At 42.7% G+C, this 18,413-nt stretch overlaps 1 protein-coding gene across 1 annotated transcript in view; it reads right to left on the reverse strand.

Annotated features, from left to right (window-relative positions):
- Nucleotides 1-274: 274 nt before the first annotated feature.
- CMIP (c-Maf inducing protein) overlaps nucleotides 275-18,413 on the reverse strand; it is a 63,259-nt gene continuing 45,120 nt past the window's right edge. Inside the window, exons 10-20 of the mRNA XM_026856854.1 lie at nucleotides 15,417-15,482; nucleotides 14,306-14,332; nucleotides 13,786-13,834; nucleotides 12,146-12,253; nucleotides 9,418-9,534; nucleotides 7,839-7,979; nucleotides 6,830-6,877; nucleotides 5,915-6,061; nucleotides 4,316-4,421; nucleotides 3,143-3,213; nucleotides 275-606 (exon numbers count right to left, since the gene is read on the reverse strand). Coding sequence (XP_026712655.1) covers nucleotides 553-606; nucleotides 3,143-3,213; nucleotides 4,316-4,421; nucleotides 5,915-6,061; nucleotides 6,830-6,877; nucleotides 7,839-7,979; nucleotides 9,418-9,534; nucleotides 12,146-12,253; nucleotides 13,786-13,834; nucleotides 14,306-14,332; nucleotides 15,417-15,482 — 934 coding nt within the window. The 3' untranslated portion in view covers nucleotides 275-552. The remainder of the gene's footprint in view (nucleotides 607-3,142; nucleotides 3,214-4,315; nucleotides 4,422-5,914; nucleotides 6,062-6,829; nucleotides 6,878-7,838; nucleotides 7,980-9,417; nucleotides 9,535-12,145; nucleotides 12,254-13,785; nucleotides 13,835-14,305; nucleotides 14,333-15,416; nucleotides 15,483-18,413) is intronic.

Raw genomic sequence — 18,413 nt, forward strand, 5'->3', positions numbered from 1 at the left:
GAGGGAGGTGAAAATCATATTGGTTTTGGTTTTCTTCTCTTGAGATTTCTGTAAGTTTGATTCTCTGGAGCAAAACTGGTGAAAGAGGAGTTCTGACTGGATGGATGCCAGCCAAGGAAACCCAGGTAAATAATGACAAATGAATATATTTTTTTTTTTCTCCACACGGCATAAAACACAAAGGCAAATAAAATCCACAAAGGTGTTTTTTTCCTCTTTATAATCCTCTTGCTGCTACAAAGTCCTTTTTGTGGTTTGGGTTTTGTTGGTTTTTTGTTTTGTTTTGTTTTTTCTTTTCACTTTAAATTATGTTGATTCCAAAAATCACAAAGCTGAAAGAATCCAGCCGGGTCCAGGCTTGCCCCGTCCCCCCCCCCAGCACACACAACGCCACTCCTCTACCCCACAACCACGACTCCTACTACCAAGTCCCAGGACTCACTGCTCTACACGTATTAGTTTTTTTTTTTTTTTTTTTTTTTCCCTGTTTGTTTTAAAAATCTTTTTGCTTCTCATGAGAAGCAAAAGAGAAGAGTCAGAGGCAGGGAGAGTTCACCACGCTTCGGTGTAGCGGACGTCCACTTCTTTCAGATTGGGTAGTTTAGCCTGTGTGGGAGGGTAGGAAAAGGTCAGAATTAATGACACGTGTTCAGGACGCAGGAAAAAAGATCCCATCAAATCTGTACTGTCAGCAAACTGGGCGGATTGATTTATCGGCCACAAACTGCAGGAAAACGTGCTACGACCTCGACCCCGCCGAGTACCGGTGCTGAGTTCAGCAGCGAGCTGACGCATACAGGTGTTAACGAAGGAACAAGATGCTGAGCCTTTGCAGACACACAAGACTAAATCACACCTGCTGCAAAAACAAGTGGCTCTAGTAAAACCCACGCGCCAGCAATCCGGTTCAGATCAGACTCTGATCTTTCTTTTTTTATACAAATGCAAAATTTGTATGTCAAACTCCGGCCGTGAAGGCAGCGGGCTCAAACTGCAGCAGACGGCCACATGTTCCTTCTTCAGCCTCCACACTAAGTCACTGCTTCATTTTTCCCTCCATATATTAAAAAAATTTGGAGGGTGTTAGCAACTTTTGGTGTCTTTGCGGTCTCCTTTCTGTAACTCCACTGCGTTTGGATGTATTGCTCCTGAATTGCCCTGCGTGAGGCAGATGGGAATTGGCTGTTTGCACTGTTCCTACTTGTCAATCCCGTTTCCATGCTCTCCAACCGTAGTTGTACGGCTAATTCTCTCAAAAAAACCCAAACACGTTTAATTAGGCTAGGGCATAATTGAGGGGCTGGAAGTTTCTAGGAGTCATTATTACCTCATTCCTTGATTTATGTGCACACATATTTTGATAAGAGCTAGTCATGATCCTACAGACACTGCCAGCAAATAATTTTTCAGTTAGGCAATAATGACTTCAGTAGTGGGTGTTTATTTATTGTCTGGTTCAGCCTGCCTGGTACATATGTGGGTGTCTGTGTGTGTGCAAGCGTGTTCAGTGGGGTGAGGGATGGAGCAGAGAGGAAATGTCATCACTGGCGTTTGCCCCAAATGCTCTCGCAGACCAAGGGGAGAAGAAGGAAAGATTTGTATCAAGAATACGTTCTTTGAAGTCTGAGCTGTTCTCAACAGACCTACAACCATGTGCCCGAGGGAAAGAAACTATTGCCCTCCCTCTGAGCACACACAGAGCTCTAAAAAAATGGCCACTAAGATAAATCTCAATGAAAGAGGTGAGAGGGGGGAAAAAGTGACGCATGCCTGTTTTCTCAGCTTTTTTAATTCTCTGCAATCATCAGGACTTTGCTCACAGCCAGTTTTGCTGTTTGCCCTGGCAAGTCACTTTCTTGTGTTGCTGCTAAGGACTGCTAATGCAATACTAGAGCAGAGGGAACCAGTTAGGAAAATATGAGCAAAGGGGCTCCGAAGCAGGGGTAGGACTGGGGAAGCCTTTCAGTGGCCTTGATTTCAGAGCCCCAGGCCGAGTAACAGCATTGACCTTGATTGTCTGTAAATGCCTGGGGCTTGATACAAGCTCCATTGTGTGAACCCATCTGCAGGCCAGCTGTTAATTCCAAGGACGACTTCTTCGCATGTACAATTGTAACACAAGTTTTGAAAACTCAATCTTGAAATACCCATGCTAGCAGCATTGCAGCCGAGTCCCTGGGGGAGCCCTGGCTCCAGAGCCACAACCAAAGACATACATTTGCAGTGAATTTTGAAAGTTTCAGTTTCAGGACTTGCCTCAAGTTCAAAACACAACTCGAGGTTGTGACCTTTCTGAGTAAACCTGCCACAATCTAAGGTTTCAACACACAGAACAACATGATGTCAAGTTTCATCCTGAGCACTTGGGTTTATAAGGTAAGACTCTGGGAGATGCGACTCATGCAACACCAGAGTGAAGACAAAGCCCATGTGAAGTCATGAAAGGCAACGCATCTCAGGCAGCCTTTGTCCGAAACCACCTGGGGCCACTCCCCTCCCACAGCTACACTCTAGTTCTTTACACCATTTTGCTGAAGTGGTTGTAAATTCACAGTAAAAATGGTAATCCCGGATATCTTAAATGTCAAACTTGGGAACTGGGCATTTGGGCAGGTGTTTCTGTTTAAAGCCCAGTTTCAGTCTAAGAGGCGTCAAGATAAACTTGCACCTTCCTCAAGGCTTTTAATTCTCCCTTTGCATTCCGAATCAAAGCTCCGTAGTGCTGCTCACCCATCCTGCTTTTGGTCCTGTTAACAGTACAGGACATGGCTTTGGAGGTGCACACTAGATTTTACCTGTCTGTGCAGCCTCATCAGAAACAACCAATATGCTATTGATCAAAACTTTACTGTTGATAGCGCTGGCAAAAAGATTTAGTTTCTCATTCCATCTCGTACTCATCCATTCAGCATGTTAAATGTTTCCTGGGTCCATCAAAGCCAGCAACTCAATGCTCTAAATGCTGTTTTCAGTCATCACCTCCCCAAAACCAATTCATTTCACCATCTTCAGATGACTTTCATGCTACCCACTCTGTGGGGTCAGCTCCCTGCACTAGGCACTGCCACCACGCACTTGCTAAATCTGCAAGTCCTCCCGGGCCAGCTACTTCTCATCTTTAGTGGAAGCAATTCAAAAATACCTTGAGATCTTCATAGGTATCTGCTGAAAGTTTGGTGCTGTTCATATTTAAACTACACAGGCTCTTCATGGCTAAAAGAGAAAACACACAGATATTTATGATCATGCTGCATTTTCTTAAAATATCAGCGTTACAGTAGGCCAAAGTATAAACAAGACATGACTATGTGCAGCGCTCTCAGGAAAAAGCTGAATAGTGTAAAATATAGAAGTACGAATGGATAAACAGCTGTTTGGGCCCTCATCCAGGAAAAAGTCCCTATTTAGGAAGGGCCATTAAGCATATGCTTAAGTCCGCTGACTTCAAAGGAGTTCAGGCAACTTCTCATAATCAGTTTCCTGCACGCAGGGGCCATGCTGATCTAGCAGTCCTCCCTCTCCCCTCCCTCCCCCCCATTTCCATTTTAGGCTCCAGTACTTAGCAGAATAGTTTCCTAAGATGAGCCATAACTACTGGCCTGTCTGGCACGTCTGTGTAGGATCAAGCCTATTAAAGGAGCCCTTTAAACCCAACAGGCGAGGTTTATAATACACTGTTGGATGTAGGAAAGGGTCTCATTCTGGCATGTCGAGCAGCTCTCGGTGCACAGGGGAATTCTGAATGCTGCTTAGATGGCCACACTCTGCCTTCCCCTATTTAAATTAAGAATAGTGAGAGTTTCACCTCCCCAAAAAAGAAGGAACAAAAAAATGCTAGAGAGGGTACAAAACCTGCTGTGCATGGTTGCTAAACTCACTAACAAGTTGCTACATGGCTTTGCAACCTTCCCCTCCTGCACCACAAGGTCAGACTCCCACCCAGAGGGGACAACCACAGGAGGGTGTGTGAAAAAACCTGGGAAGTCCCAGGGCAAGGGGTCACCACGTGAGACCAGGGCAAGTGCAATCAGTCAAGTCAGAGGCGAGCGCTAGAGCACAGTCTGGGCCAACAAAGCCCACACGAGGCCACTAAGCGTGGTCAGGCTCAGACCACCATCCTGCTTCCTGCCTGCAGCTGAACGGCCACCTGAGCGGGCAGGGAGGAGGGCAGTTTGAACCCAAACACAACCACAGCCTGTCCTAAAGCCCTGCGGAAGGAGTGCAAGGCAGGCAAGAAATCCACCTTCTGCCTGAACCCGCGTGAATTCCTCTGAACCCACATAATTTTCCTCTGTGGCTTATTCTGGTCACTTACAGCTCAGTGCCAGCAGCCCAGCATCCGTGACAGGAGTCTCGCACAGGTTGAGCACTTGCAGCATGGTGAGGTGTTCAGACAGAAGCCGCAACCCAGCATCTCCAAACTGTGGGGCACAAGCAAAGTCGTTTTCAAACAGTGCAGGAGCGTCATGTGCAAGCACCACAGTGCACACAGGGCACGGTAAAACAGGGTTTGCAGATGAACCCTCAAAGCCACGCTCAGATTGCCGACCGCAATCTCAAATGACAGGAGAGAAAGCAAATAGTTTTATCCCTGTTTTGCAGAGGGGGGAACAGAAAAATTAAGTGACTTGTGCACACTTAACCGCAGGCCATCGTTTAATTAGAATGGTGCCTTTGAAGTCTGGACTTCATATGAGAGAGCTCCCACCCAGGCTACACAAGATGGTTATGGCAGTCTCAGCCAGTTCCCAACCACATCACAAAAAAAAAAGCGTAATGCAAGTGGTATTAATTAGCTATTTTGGTCTCGAGAACAATGTACTATTGATTGGTAATTGTTCTATTGACCCACTTCATTTCTGCTGTTTCTAAAGTCTAGATTAATGGAAACCAGGATATCACAAAATAAAATGGAATCTAAACTTTTTTTTTTTTTTTTTTAATCATACAAAAAGCAGGCTCTTTGTCCAGTGACATCTAACTCATTTTGAGAAAGAAGCATCAAAGTTTTCAAATCCAAAAGTTACATTGTTAGGACAAATCTGGAGGAGATACAAGATAGTCTGAAAATAAGCAAGCAATCAGATCCTACTTCATATTCCCCACACAAAAAGAGGAAATTTCTAGGATGCAAAAGTAGTTAGGAAAACAAACCAAGACATTTATATTACATTTGAGTGAAAAAAATCCTGCTTTTCATGGTTGCAGTGAGAAGAATCATATTTTCAGCAAGCGCTACAAATAGGTGCTAACAGAAAACGGGGAAACTTATTCAGTGGAGAACCTCAGAGACCAAAACCAGCAAGGAAATGTAGAATAAAAATTTAATTTTAAAAGTTCTTTCAATTAACAGTGGAATAATTTATTCGGTCAATTTGGCCTCTTTTTGCTTACAAAATAACCACATTCTCATGGTAATTTCCTTCTATATATTCGTTATTTCGTTTCTTTTTGTTGCTGTTGTTTTTAAAGAAATTCTGGTTGATCAGCATTGAGGGCAATTCACTGCTTACATTGCATAGACTGTGTTTTGCTTAACCAGATGAGCTGCACAGCCTCATTTTTTTTCATCCTGAATGGGTGAAAGCATAAGCACTTCTCGGATGAACAGCAGCACAGGTACTGCAAAGTACACAGTATCAACAATGCCGAACTGGAACATTCAACCCAAGATAGCAGCAACCCTTTTATAATTAAACTAAATTTTTTTAAAAGTCAATTAAAAAAAAAGGGAAGAAGAAAAATCAGCCTCCAAGATGAGCTAGACCATAGAAAGGCCCTGTAAAAATAGCATGAGGACAAACTCATTCTAAGCAAGCCTCTTCACACACTCTTCTTGTGCTGACGTAACGTGAAATTTCAGAATTAGTCAGCACTGGTTCCCGCTCTGAGTTTCAGCCTGCAAAGCACTTACCTGAGTTGACCACAGGTTCAGCTGCTTGAGTGAAGGCAGTTTAATGAGGTGCTCAGCACAAGCACTCGTCACATTGGTAAAGGCCAGGCTGAGGTTTTCCAAATTTCCAAAAGATCCCGAGCTCAGCAAGCGTGCCAGGTCTGCATCCTGAAAGCGAAGAACAGAGGTTGATAAGCAAGATTATTGACTCCTCAGCCTGCAATCATCTGCAGTGGTGTCACTGATACTGTTAACCAGCAAGAGTTGCACAATTACACCACTTGTTTACAGTAACAGAGAACCGCACAGAGAAGTTTCTGTTTGTTTGGCAAGCAGCTGGGTTCTTGTGGCAGCGTTGCTTCACACACCCTGGGAAAAATTTATCCAGACATTAGGACAAAAATTTTCTTTGCGTGTGTATTCTTATAAGACGTGAAGGTTTCAGTGTCAGAGCAAATGTTGAAGACGGGTCTTTTAACTGAATGAAGATTTCACTGCAAGTTCTAGATCCAAACTGTGGTCAGGACCGTTATCTGGCTTCAGTGGAGTCAGCCTGGGTTTACACCAGGCCTAATTGCAACAGCAATGGGTCTCTTTCAGACTTTTATATCTGAGATCTGGAACTGGACATTGTGAAGTCTGCTTTTTTAATGCAAAAGTCTGTCTCCGAATCTACCATCAGATCCTACTGTAAATTCCAAATCTGCGTCCCAGTACAAATCTGACAGTCTGATGCTTGTACTGGTGTTGAAACTGCTGCACAGACCTAAGAGCAGAGATGTGCCCTTACTTGTGTAAACTCCAGTTGTGTTGACAGAGCAAGTGGAATGGCTCCCCTCTCACTGACCAAAACCACTGTGCCACATGGCAAACATAAATCAAGTGTTTAAATATGGAAAGACAAAGCTTGTTTTTCTATTGACATGATTAACTTACTGTGGACTTGGATGGCAGTGTTAACCTTGTGGGACCACCTTTTCTTTGCTGCAAGAGAGAAGATATTTTGGTCAAACAAACTGCCATTCTACATTTCAGGCCCACTGAAATACAGCAAGCTCTTCACTAGAGCAAACCCTGCTCCGATTTCAAAGCTCCCGGCCCGCCCTTCCACCTCTTCCCTGCTTTTTTCTGCACTGACAGATTTTTTTTCTGACTGTGCTAGATGCAGGCTTGTTGCTACCCAGGGGACATCCACTAACCGCAGCTAGTGGTCTTCGTGCCATGGGTCAGCATTTTGTCTGAGTCAGCCTGCCATTATTTGGTTACTTTCACTTTAAAGGAAACGGCCTTAAAATGCTGGACTAAGATAGCAAAGGGGTTGAGACTTGCAGCTGATAAAATCATTTGTTTGACTTCAAAAAAAGCATGTACCTTTCAGGCTGGGACCAGGGGTTAAAGACGACAAATATAAATGTGAAACAGGGAAGAAGAAGATTGTGGGTCTGTCTGCATAGGTGAAAAAGTGGTAATGAAAGCAGATCTATCTTCAGCCTGTAGATCCTGTCTTTAAAATCAGGAAAAGTTCTTTTTCTCATAGTCTCTGGCTCTAAGAACTAAACCTAAAGACCATCTCAGTGAAATGTTGTGAATGTCAAAGCATTAAGAAATGCTGGCCAGCACTAGAACCATTTGCTACTCATATGTCAAAAGGTGGCAGAATTTGACAAGCTGACTTGTAAGATCTTAAGACAGCAGGATTTCACCTTTATTCTTTCACACAGATTCCAAGCAGGTTACTGAATAACATTCAGAAACATAGTATGGGATTAGACACATCAGTAAATATCACACAGTATATATATTCACAGTCAAATCCTCCAAATACTGCTCCCATCCTGTTGTTAACTGGGAATTTCACACCCTGCTTGCCTTTCTTTTGTACCTCCATTTCTGGAGAGTACAGACCACAATGTGCTATGGCAATACTGCATGCAGGGCGACATACCAGCTCTTTTAACTCCCTCTGCCTGTCACACAGCTGTTCATACATTCTCTTTCCCACGTCTGTGCTTTCCAGGGTAGAGATGATCTGGAGCTGGGTGTCGTTATTATCGATGATGTTGTATTCCAGCATTAAGCACAAAATCTAGCAGCAGAATGAAAGAAGAGTGGTCACTCAATGCTTACATTCAATTTTTTCCAAATATCCTAATTACACTGGGCATGCTAGTTTAAATCACTGGGTGAATTTTTAGAGCATGCATTATACAGGCTACATTAGAGGACTGTAGCAACATGTACTGACCTTCCAACACAAGAAACCAATTTTTTATTCATAAAGAATGAACGCTAATCTCTAAAAGTCAGCCTATCCATCCTGTCTTCCATTCGTGCTCATTCCTTCTGACCGAGAGGTGCAGTTACTTTGCATCAGTCCTGGCAGATGGCTTCATGCCACAGCCCTCTTCAGAACAGGTACGATCGACCCAGTATTTCCCAGGTACAGCAGCTAGACTGCAGGTTGGAGACTTGGGACATTATGTCTGAGCAGTACAGCCAAGCAGCTCTCCAAGTGCTGGATGTTCTGTCCCCGAGTGCTGGGGTTTCTGTGCAAGCACAACACATGTGAAGTGTATATGCAGTCTACGAGGCAGGATGGGAAAAGCCAGAGAGGCTCCGAGAGGTGATGCTGGGAGCTCGCTGCTGTGGCCAGGACACCCTCCCGGGGCAAGGGGCTGTCAGGAGCAAGTCAGACACGAGGGGACGATTGCAGTGGGTCACATGGGCTCAGGACACAAGCTGCCCCCTCCTCCACACTGCCTGTCCTTCTCAGCTACCTATCGTCATTGCAACTAAAATGCTAAGTTTTTATTCCCTCTATAATTAAAATTATTTTTAATTAAAAAAAAATCAAGCAACATTATATTCAAATTCATGCAGCACACTCTTTTATTTACTGGATTAAATTAGCACACACAGATCTAAGTCAATGAAAAACTGTAACTCCTTCCAGCAATGTAACCACCCTCTATTTCCATCTAAAATACATGATGACATTTATCAAGGAAGTTCTCTAAAGAAACCCACAAAAATATGTATAAACTATTAGTTCAGCAAAAATAACCAATCATAAGCACAGAATAATGTGTATTAATGCAAGTAAATAAGGCTTTGTAAGTGCACTTCTTGTGCACTCTTCATTTTGCAGGTGGCAAGATAAGCATCAGGCATTCAGTCATGGAAAAGCCTTGTGGTACTGAATTCTGATCCCTTGCCACAGCCTATACCATCACGGCCATTTATTTCCCATCTTAGCCTCTTCGACTGAATTACAGCAAACAGTCTTTCTCTCCAAAAATTCTTGCACCCTCCTTTTATGCAATTCACACTCATATCTGCAGAACCACAGTGTTTCGTTCCACTTAATCAAGAGAAACACAACTGCCTGCTGCTGGTGTTTGACATGACACAAACCCGAACTCGGCTTCTCTAGTTCCACTAGATCTAATTCTGGGAAACACAGTGTGAAACCAAATCTGAATACTGCTTGTAAACGTATATGACTACATATGTTTAGGGCTTACCTCTACCATCGTCTGGTTACCCCTCAAAGCCAGTAGCATGCAAGGTCCTAATTTATTTTCAGCCAGTGAAAGAAGGAACTTCTTTGTTTTATAGCAGGATCCCATTAAAATATGAACCTATTTGAGAAACAGAGCTAAAATTAGAGGTGTAAGGCTAACAAACACATATACCTCCGGAAGGGACATTGTTACACACTCAAACAAACGTAAGCATTTACAACAAACCTAAAGAAAATGAGGCCCTCATCGCGATTATGGTTGCACTCTTTCAACAGCTTTATTGCTGATTGGAAGTGACTTTTTGAAAAAGGTGATGCCTAGTGAGATCTGAGGGAGTGAGTAGTTTTCCTCCATAAAGGAGCTCAGCTGACAGCCCAGAGGCACGATACAGTCTCTCCAGGAAACATCAGAGCAGCTGTGCAATTGCCCCCATCCCTAGTAACACGCTGAACCCAGCCTCAGGGGAACTGCAGTAGATTTCGCTTTCGCATCTGTTTGCATTTCAGTTTCTCTGGAAATGCCAGCTGGCGAGCGAGCCTTGTGTGGGCTGGATGTCTAGGTAAAAGGCAGTGGTGCTGGCAATCTGCTGGCTGAACACTAGCCCTGGTTAAGGGGTGGTGATGGACAAAATCACCAGTTCAGAGTGAACAGATAGGAGCTGACTGGGAAAGGAAGGACTGAACGCCTTAAGAAAATCCAGCAGTTCTGAGCCCTAAGTCAGAGATGACTTCATGGGCTTTCATGCTCTCGGGTCTTCTCTGAAAGGGAAGACATGCTGAGAACACCTCCTGAGTAAGACTCCTTCCAGTCCACTAGCTGACAAACGTGGCCTGCAGACTCCCTCCTAGCTCCAGAAAGCACTGGGTAATATCACGTAGTAACACCCATGGCAAAAATGCAAAGCCACTTGTACAAATGAAATGTAAGAGTCTCTTCTCACTAAAGAGGTTGGCAATACTCTTCTGCGTTTAAAAGCCCTAGAGATTAGCTGCAGAGAATTTCAGGTTCCTAGCTGAAAGTCTTATTTTATGGCCCAGAGGGCTGATTCACCAGCTTGCTGGTAGAGCACTATGTGAGAATTTGTACTGTCCCATGACCTGGGCAGTAAGAGCTCCATTATGTAGACTCAACATCAGCACTACTCTACAATAAGCTTGTAGATAAGTTCTGTGGTCCCCCTGGTTCGTGGTATTGCCTGGACTATGTTCAATACTGCTGAGAATATCACAACCACACCACGATGGGATCAATTCTACGTGAATCATGTGCCACCACGCAGTTCATCTTCCTGATGGCTTCATTACCAGCAAGGCCTTTCACAACACACAGAATCTTTTTTTTCTTCAGTATCCATCAGCTCAGGCAGCCATTAAAAACAGTAAACTTCAAGCCAAAAAGGATTTCATTTCATGCAGTTATCATTAAGCTTTTTTGTAGATTTTCTTGAGCATGGAAAACACTGCTAACGCTAATGTAAGGTCCATCTCAGACCAGGATGTTTTTCAAACTTTATGGTTAGTCGTTAACAGCTCTTTAAGTATTTATCAACATCCTTGGAAAGGGCAGAGTACTGCATATTAATGTGTGCTAACATCGTGCTTTCTCATGCACCCCATCTCCTGATGCTCATAAATATCTTGGACCACAAAAGCTCTCAGAAGAAATTAAGTAGTTTTGAAGAAATTTTCTTTTCAAATATAAAAGACATAGAATCGGTGAAGAGGGATGAAACCTTTTGTGGACAGTTTTTGTCCATTATCTGTTTCAAAGGTATCTGATCCATCTGAATTCAAGGCAAGAGTATAGACAAACATGTATATTCTTCATGTCCCAAAATGTTCAGCACCTGGGAGATGCACAAAGTGTATGTAGATCCCCCTGAAATTCAGTCACTTCCCTGCATACCCAACAGCCAACTTCAACAAATGTTTTGCCCCTTACCCGGGAGAGGATGTAATACAATTTCCATCATACTTGCTATATGGAGAATTAATACACAGTGAGACCTAAGTGACCTGACCCAGGTCGCACAGGAAGACAGTGCCAGCTTCAGGGATTAAAACCTGTTATTTTCTGTCTAGTCTTTCTAAGAATTACAGAAGAAATAACTGCGGGAAATGGAATGCTGGTTTCTAATTATACCTCCCCACAACAATGTAATTGGGCAGAGAAATTGCTAACTCATTTTTGTATCTATCTATCTATCTATCTATCTATCTATCTATCTATCTATCTATCTATCTATCTATCCATCCATCCATCCTTTGATTAGTTCAGTGTTACTGCTGGTTTTAAATTCCAGGATAGCCTATAAATGAAAAGTATAGGTGTGGATGTGCAGAACAGTCTGTCTCCCCATCTCCCAGTATTCTATAGTCTCCAAGAGAGTTTTTTTTATAAAGACACACCAACACGTGTATTTATAAACACAAAAATACATACATCTATATGCACTCATATATATACATGCATGTTTTTGTGCATTACACTGAGTACAAAAACACATTGAAGTTCAAAAAGAGAAACATGTTAACCAAATTGCAACTGAAAGGAAGTTCAATCGATTCGGTGATATAAATATTTGCCTTTCCCGGTGAACACCTGTGGTTTACCTAACCGTGATTTTGGTAATATTTTGACAAAAGCAAGTAAATCTTGTTACTGCCAACTACACATTAGTTACTTACTGCAAAGAAGTTACTAAACTCACATTATTGCAGACACGTACCATACTGGCAAACAGCTCTCCATCATCGTCACATGCCACTCCTCCAGGGCTGTAGAGCTGGAACCAGCCGTCTTTGCCAGCCCGCACACTCAGCAAACATGAGTGGACCTGCCAAAAAGTGAAGGCATCGGGAAGGTTACAGTTCCTGCCAATAATCACCAGCGTCTCCCACACTGGGCCAAAAGAAGTAACTGCAAAACCAGGGTCTGCTGAAAATTTCATGGTTAATATTCCAATCTACAGAGCTGCAGGCAAGCCTCCACTCACAGAATCCATTTTTTCAGTATAAATAAGGAGAGAAGCTGTATCATCACTAATTGCATGGTCTTTTTCATTCCCTTTACACAAAATGGCTCTCATCTAGAATGGCTTCTCTCACTTGGGAAAAAAAAAAAACCACAAAAAACCAACATCAAAAAAACCCCAACCACCACCTCTAATTTCTGAGCTTCTGCCATTTTCCTCCCATTCTCCCAGCATGTGTGTCTGCACTTCTGATGTGATCTGCATACCAAATGCAGTGGCTGATGGCTTGCTCATTCCAATCATTAAAAAATCTTATTACTCCTGCTATAATAAAATTTGGCCAGAGTCAGGGTGAAGAAAGTCCACAAGGAAAATTCAACAGGGATACGTAAGACAGAAGTTGCACAGAAGAACTGGCACCAGTGAGCAACCACTTGACCAAATTTGGCCCACTGTAGAGATTACTATATCCAGTCCCACAGTTTAACAGAGGAGTCAAAATTAAGCTGCTTTTTTTTTTTTTTCCCCTTCTTTTTCTTTTTTTTCCCCTCGAAGAGACAGATGTTCTATTTCAATTTTTGAGGTGTGTGTATTGGGGAGGCAAAGTCCATGCTCTTTCCTTTGGGCATATAGCACTAGTGACAGATGAAATCCTGGTGCCATTCTAAATCAACATCTCTCTTATCTGACAAGGATGACTACTGCTCAAAAAGGCAAAAACCATGAAAGCCGGGAGTTCTGGGCAATAATGATGACAACACAGCCTCCTCCTCACCCACAGTTTGGGGGAGTTTTCTTCCCTTTATGCAAATGTTACCGTAAAGCCAGCAGAGGAACCAAAAATTAATGTGGATGAGAGGTTCCCTCTGACTCAGTCAAAACTGATGATGTTGAACAAGCTACATGCGGAGCTACGAAGCAGTCAGCCACCATGAGGCTACAGCTACGCAGTCATTCCAGTAACACACCTCCCACCCTCTTTTTCCTGCTAATTCATGAGAATTATGGTCATTTGCACACAGTGTAACTGAAATGCAGCTAAATAAAACCTGTTATTTTGTAAGCTGTATGGATCCATGGATTATGCTTCCCTTTTTTGTACAAAAGATAAAAAGATCTGAGAGATTCAAGGGGGGGAAAATCTTGGTCGTTGCAGAGCAAGGACATCAACTGATACTAGACAAGGAGGTCACAACACAAGTTTATACATAAGGCAAGAGACCATTCATACTCAGACCATGTGCCCTGAATGGCTATTACTCCCTAAAAGAGACTTCAGCACAGCAAAACCACACTCATGCTTTGAAACAAGACTACTTAAGGAAAGATCTCCTGAAAGGGTATACTTGCAATCCCTGCAATTAATGCTCTGTGTAAACTGGCAATAAACTCACTTCTTGCCTCGGGTCTTCTGCAAATCTCTGAATCACGTATTTCAGCTCCCTGGAAAAAAAGAAGTTAAAAGGACAAGAATAAGCAGTTGCTGGCTGCAGTATTCACACAAGTGTCACATTTCTCTTGGATTACACTTTAAATGATATATATTCATGCTCTTTAGAGAGAAAACAAGTTGAACTGCTTCCACGGGAAGGAAATATGAGGTCTAAATGTAATTCCCAAGGACAGTGTCTATTCACAATAGCCTAGAAAAGCTTTCAGAGAAGTGCAGTGACAAACTCATTTGTAAATTCTATCAGCATCCAGTGTCCTTAGTCCTTGGGCTCCTGCCGTCACAGTAAATTACAAAGAAAACTACATCTTTTTATTGTGAACAAAACATGCTTACAGCCCCTCACAGATAAAAAACATTAGAGACACAATACTGAATAATGCATAATGCTATAATTGACTACTACAAGTATTTTAAGTAATTACCCCTTCAATAAAACAAACAAACAAACCCCACAAACTTACTTCGTGAATTTCTCATGTGCAAGAGCCCTGAAATTTGAAACAGAAAAGAGTGTGAGGATTTCAGAGAAAGGAGGGAGGAAAAAAAAATCCCAACAAACCAAACCCAAACAGCCACTTTTCAGTTCTTTCCAGATAATAAAAGGATTTGCTAAGCAACTGCAGCACACAAGACAAAAAGAATAATCTTTCCAAAAAAGATCAGGTAAAGTCTCCTTCATTAATCTAGGGGGAAAAAAATCAAGTGGAAAAAAATAATCACTTGGAACAAATCTTGTAGCTTTTCCTGAGTCCTTTCTCACACAAGGCTCTGAGTAACGTTAATGGAAGCTCTGAGTCAGAAGAAAGTAAAAGACAAACAGAATTTTGACTACCTCCAAGAGCCAGGTGAATTTTTTAATTCCAATGCAATTAAGGTATAGTCACAAGTAATTAACATCACACATCAGTAAAGCAATTAACGGTCATTCTGTGAAGTGCCTTGCATTATGGTATGGTTTACACGTCCCCCAGGACTCACGTTTGACTTAGGTAAATGATGTCTCTGTTGCCTATCTCCAAGCCCTTGCTGTAGCCCAGGTAACCTAGCACAGAGGATTAGACCTCTCTGATTCAAGACATCAGGTCATTAGGGGATGTGATAAGCTAGCAAATTGTACAATTATAGGTTGTAATGTTTGCCCGTGGAGGTCTGCATTTTATAAACACTGCTGTTCATTAATAGGTTTCCGAGGGAGCTTGCTGATCCGTAGGGTAGCTCCTTCATTTAATGCAAAATACAAATGATACGAGTCTCTGTGACGCCAATAACGCATCCTCCTCCGCTACATCTCTCACTTTGCTCTCCTCCTCACCAACTTTTCTTCTTTTCCTGTCTGCCTGTCCCTAGTTAACCGTTTTTCTCTTCAGGATTGTCTTAGAGAAATTGGGAAAGATGATGAATATGATGAAGTCTTCACATCCTTCCACATCAGCCAAAATCACCTCTAGATTCTAGATCAATACTAGAGGCACAAAGCTCCTATGACCATCAGATTTTATCTGACATTATATTTCACCATAAAGCAACAGTAACAACAATAACCCAGTAAATACTAAGACGGTGCAAACTTACTCCTTGGGAAATGGGATAGGTTGAAGCAAGCTGGCTAGAGCCGGTCTCCAGTCATCATAGTCTGACCTGGAAAATGAATATTTTATTAATGGGTTACCAAGTATTAAATATGGTTTGTCAATAGTTAGTTCAAAGAATTAGAAGCTGCAGGCACCAGCAATCCTTCTGGTTTACTGAGACACTCTAAAGATCTATGGTGACATTTCCCTTTCCATTTTCAGCACATTCTCCACTGAGGCACAATAAATCTGGTATTTACAACGACCTCCAGAGAGGCCTTCTTTATGTCAACTTAAAGACATTTGCTGTTTATGAAACCTGTTGACATTTAATCACTAAGTAATACTTTCATCTAAGGTGGTACAGCAATTACCAGGCCATTGCTATTTACAGCTTTGCTCTGCATTTCATTGAAATATTTTTTTTAATTATTTTTTGTTATAAGACGTCAGCCCATTTGTAAAAACAAAGACACTCCTCTGATCCATTTTTGACCTTGGCACAAAGGAATGGGTCAATTTGAAACAGTACAAAGTCTATAGCTTAAGAGGCAAAAGACTAGAGAAGGAAGCACTGTCAAACTTATTAAGAGTGAAAGAGGACAAATGAGGATAACCACAGCAGAGAGCTCAGGCCAGGTGAAGCAGGAATGGCACTTCGCACATTGCCACCCCTCTCCCTCAAAGGACCTCAAACATTCAGTGGTTAGGGAGCGCTAACTAACTGCCATACCAATGCACTGCACAAAGGGTACAATCACTGAAAGGTGGATGAAGTGAAAAACACAGAAGATAAGAGAATTTGGCAAGTCAGCACCAAAATGGGGTGCAGAACCCATCAGCCAAAGCCCAGACCCTGGCACGGCCTGCCAGGCCACCCTCACTCCAATTAATACCGATGAGTACACACAGAGGTAAACGTAATCATCCGGGTGTCTGTAGAAGACAATGTAGAAGAGTCTGCCATCTCCTCTTACTGCTGTTACCCTTTGGAATTCAGTTTTAAAAGCCAGATTATTGGCTGCAGCTTACTGCAAACTTGGCACGAAAGTATGGTGTTTCTTTAGGAAAGAACGAAGTGTAATGTTCTCGAATGGACAGTACCTACCGACAGCATTAGAAACAGACAACACATGCGCAGGAAGCGTTCCAGGATAATGCATTTTTTGCAAAGAGAAGGTTCTAGCCCAGAGAAATTGAAGACGGATGCGTTTCCGTAAAATCTCATCCATTTTTTGGAACCACATGAACCAGTGATTTCCATCAACATTATAATAATACATATGACATTGGACCTTAGGTGCATGAGAAAGGTATTCTTAAGAAGCAACATGCAGAGAAATTTTAATTGAAAGGATAAACATGATGTAAAAATCCACCAGGGAGGCAGTTATCACCTCCCCAAGAATAGTATGAGTTCAGGTTACAAAAATATTATATATCTCCAGCAAGTAACTCATCCACAACAACAGCTACGATCTGATAGTAGTTTAGCGTATTAAAAACCAGATAAATGCCATACAAAAACACTGTGGTATAGGTTAGTAGCTCTTCTTCCATACTGTGGTGCAAAAGTCCCAAGACTACAGCCACTTTTCTTTCCCATGCCAGGTGCAACCTAGCACAAAACTAAACGCCTGTAATTTCAGCAGGTAACTTCAGCAAGTAGTCCTGCCCTTTCCATGGGTGCGTTACTGGATAATCCTAGCACGTACTTTCCAGTCATTTCCTGACATCCCTATAGCAAGAGGCCAAGAACCACAACACTGTGCTGAGTTCAGGGACATGTCTCCTCCCCCACGTGCAGTTGTTAAAAAACCCATAAAAGCACTTGAATAAAAGGCTGGGGCTTAAAGGCAGGCAGTTCAGCAACTGAGGTGGCACTAGCAAGGCAAAAATCTCAGTGACGGTTCTCTTCAAAACACCAAACAAGTAACATCTGAGAGTCTTGACTATGTCCCCTAATAAATACAACTTATTTATTTTCCTCTTGTTATCTTTCGCATTTGAGGCAGAAAGCATGGCACATGTGAAGCTACAGTAATCGAAAAAAGAAACCTCATGCCCATGCCAGTTGTGCTGGAAGCCACTGAGCCTAATTTTCTCCTCCATCAAAAATTGTGTTCTCTGGTCTAAATTAGTAGTAACTCTGAGATAAGGGGTGTTCCATTAACCTAAAGTGAGCACAAGTCCATCGCAGACAGAGCGCTTTGCGATCACCCAGTCACAAGGTTCTTTCCAGAGACCAAAAAACCCCTGACCTGCTCAGGCACTAAAGATGACCAACTTTGTTTAGTCCCTCAGAACAGCAAGACATGAAGCAAGACTTCATTACAAGGGGTGGTTTTTCCACTTTGTCTGTGTAAAGTGAGTATTGTGAAACACCTGAGGATGAGGCTTGCCATATAAAGTGAAATAAGTCAAGGAAACCTCTGACATAGCACCTCCGAGATGAGCACTCTGGTTTCCTTTAACAAAGCTTTGATTAATTAAGGCTCTCTACAAGACTGTTGTTTCTGACCTACTGACAAATTGAATGTCAGCAACACGGAACTCTGACCTGTGTTCAGGTTCATCTGGAAGCCTCTTGTTCACCACAAGAAGTGCCAGAGGTCTCGAATCCACACAGCCTGAGTTTCACTACGTTTGTTAGGTGTGAGAACACAGACCAGACCACAAGAAGCAGTCTGACTTTGAGCTGGCACCATACTTCCACGCAAACATCCATCTCCGTACTCAAGATGTGTGTGCTATTCCTGTTACCACGTACATCCCAGAAGCAGTCGGTCCTGCAGTGCTGTCCTCCTGGGATCACTGCTGTGCCCAAGCCTCAACTCGTCCTCCACACCGCAGCCCCACTTCTGGCAAGCAACCCGAGTGCTGCCTGAACGCTGGCCCTGGAGAGCTCATGCACAGATCTCAGCGCCAGCACTTGGGTCCTCAGAGAACTCAAAAGTCTAATGAGAAGTCTTTTTTCTTTTATTCCCCCCCCCCCCCC

Source organism: Athene cunicularia, assembly GCF_003259725.1.
Source record: "Athene cunicularia isolate RWA chromosome 11 unlocalized genomic scaffold, athCun1 chr11_part1, whole genome shotgun sequence".
NCBI classification, from domain to species: domain Eukaryota; kingdom Metazoa; phylum Chordata; class Aves; order Strigiformes; family Strigidae; genus Athene; species Athene cunicularia.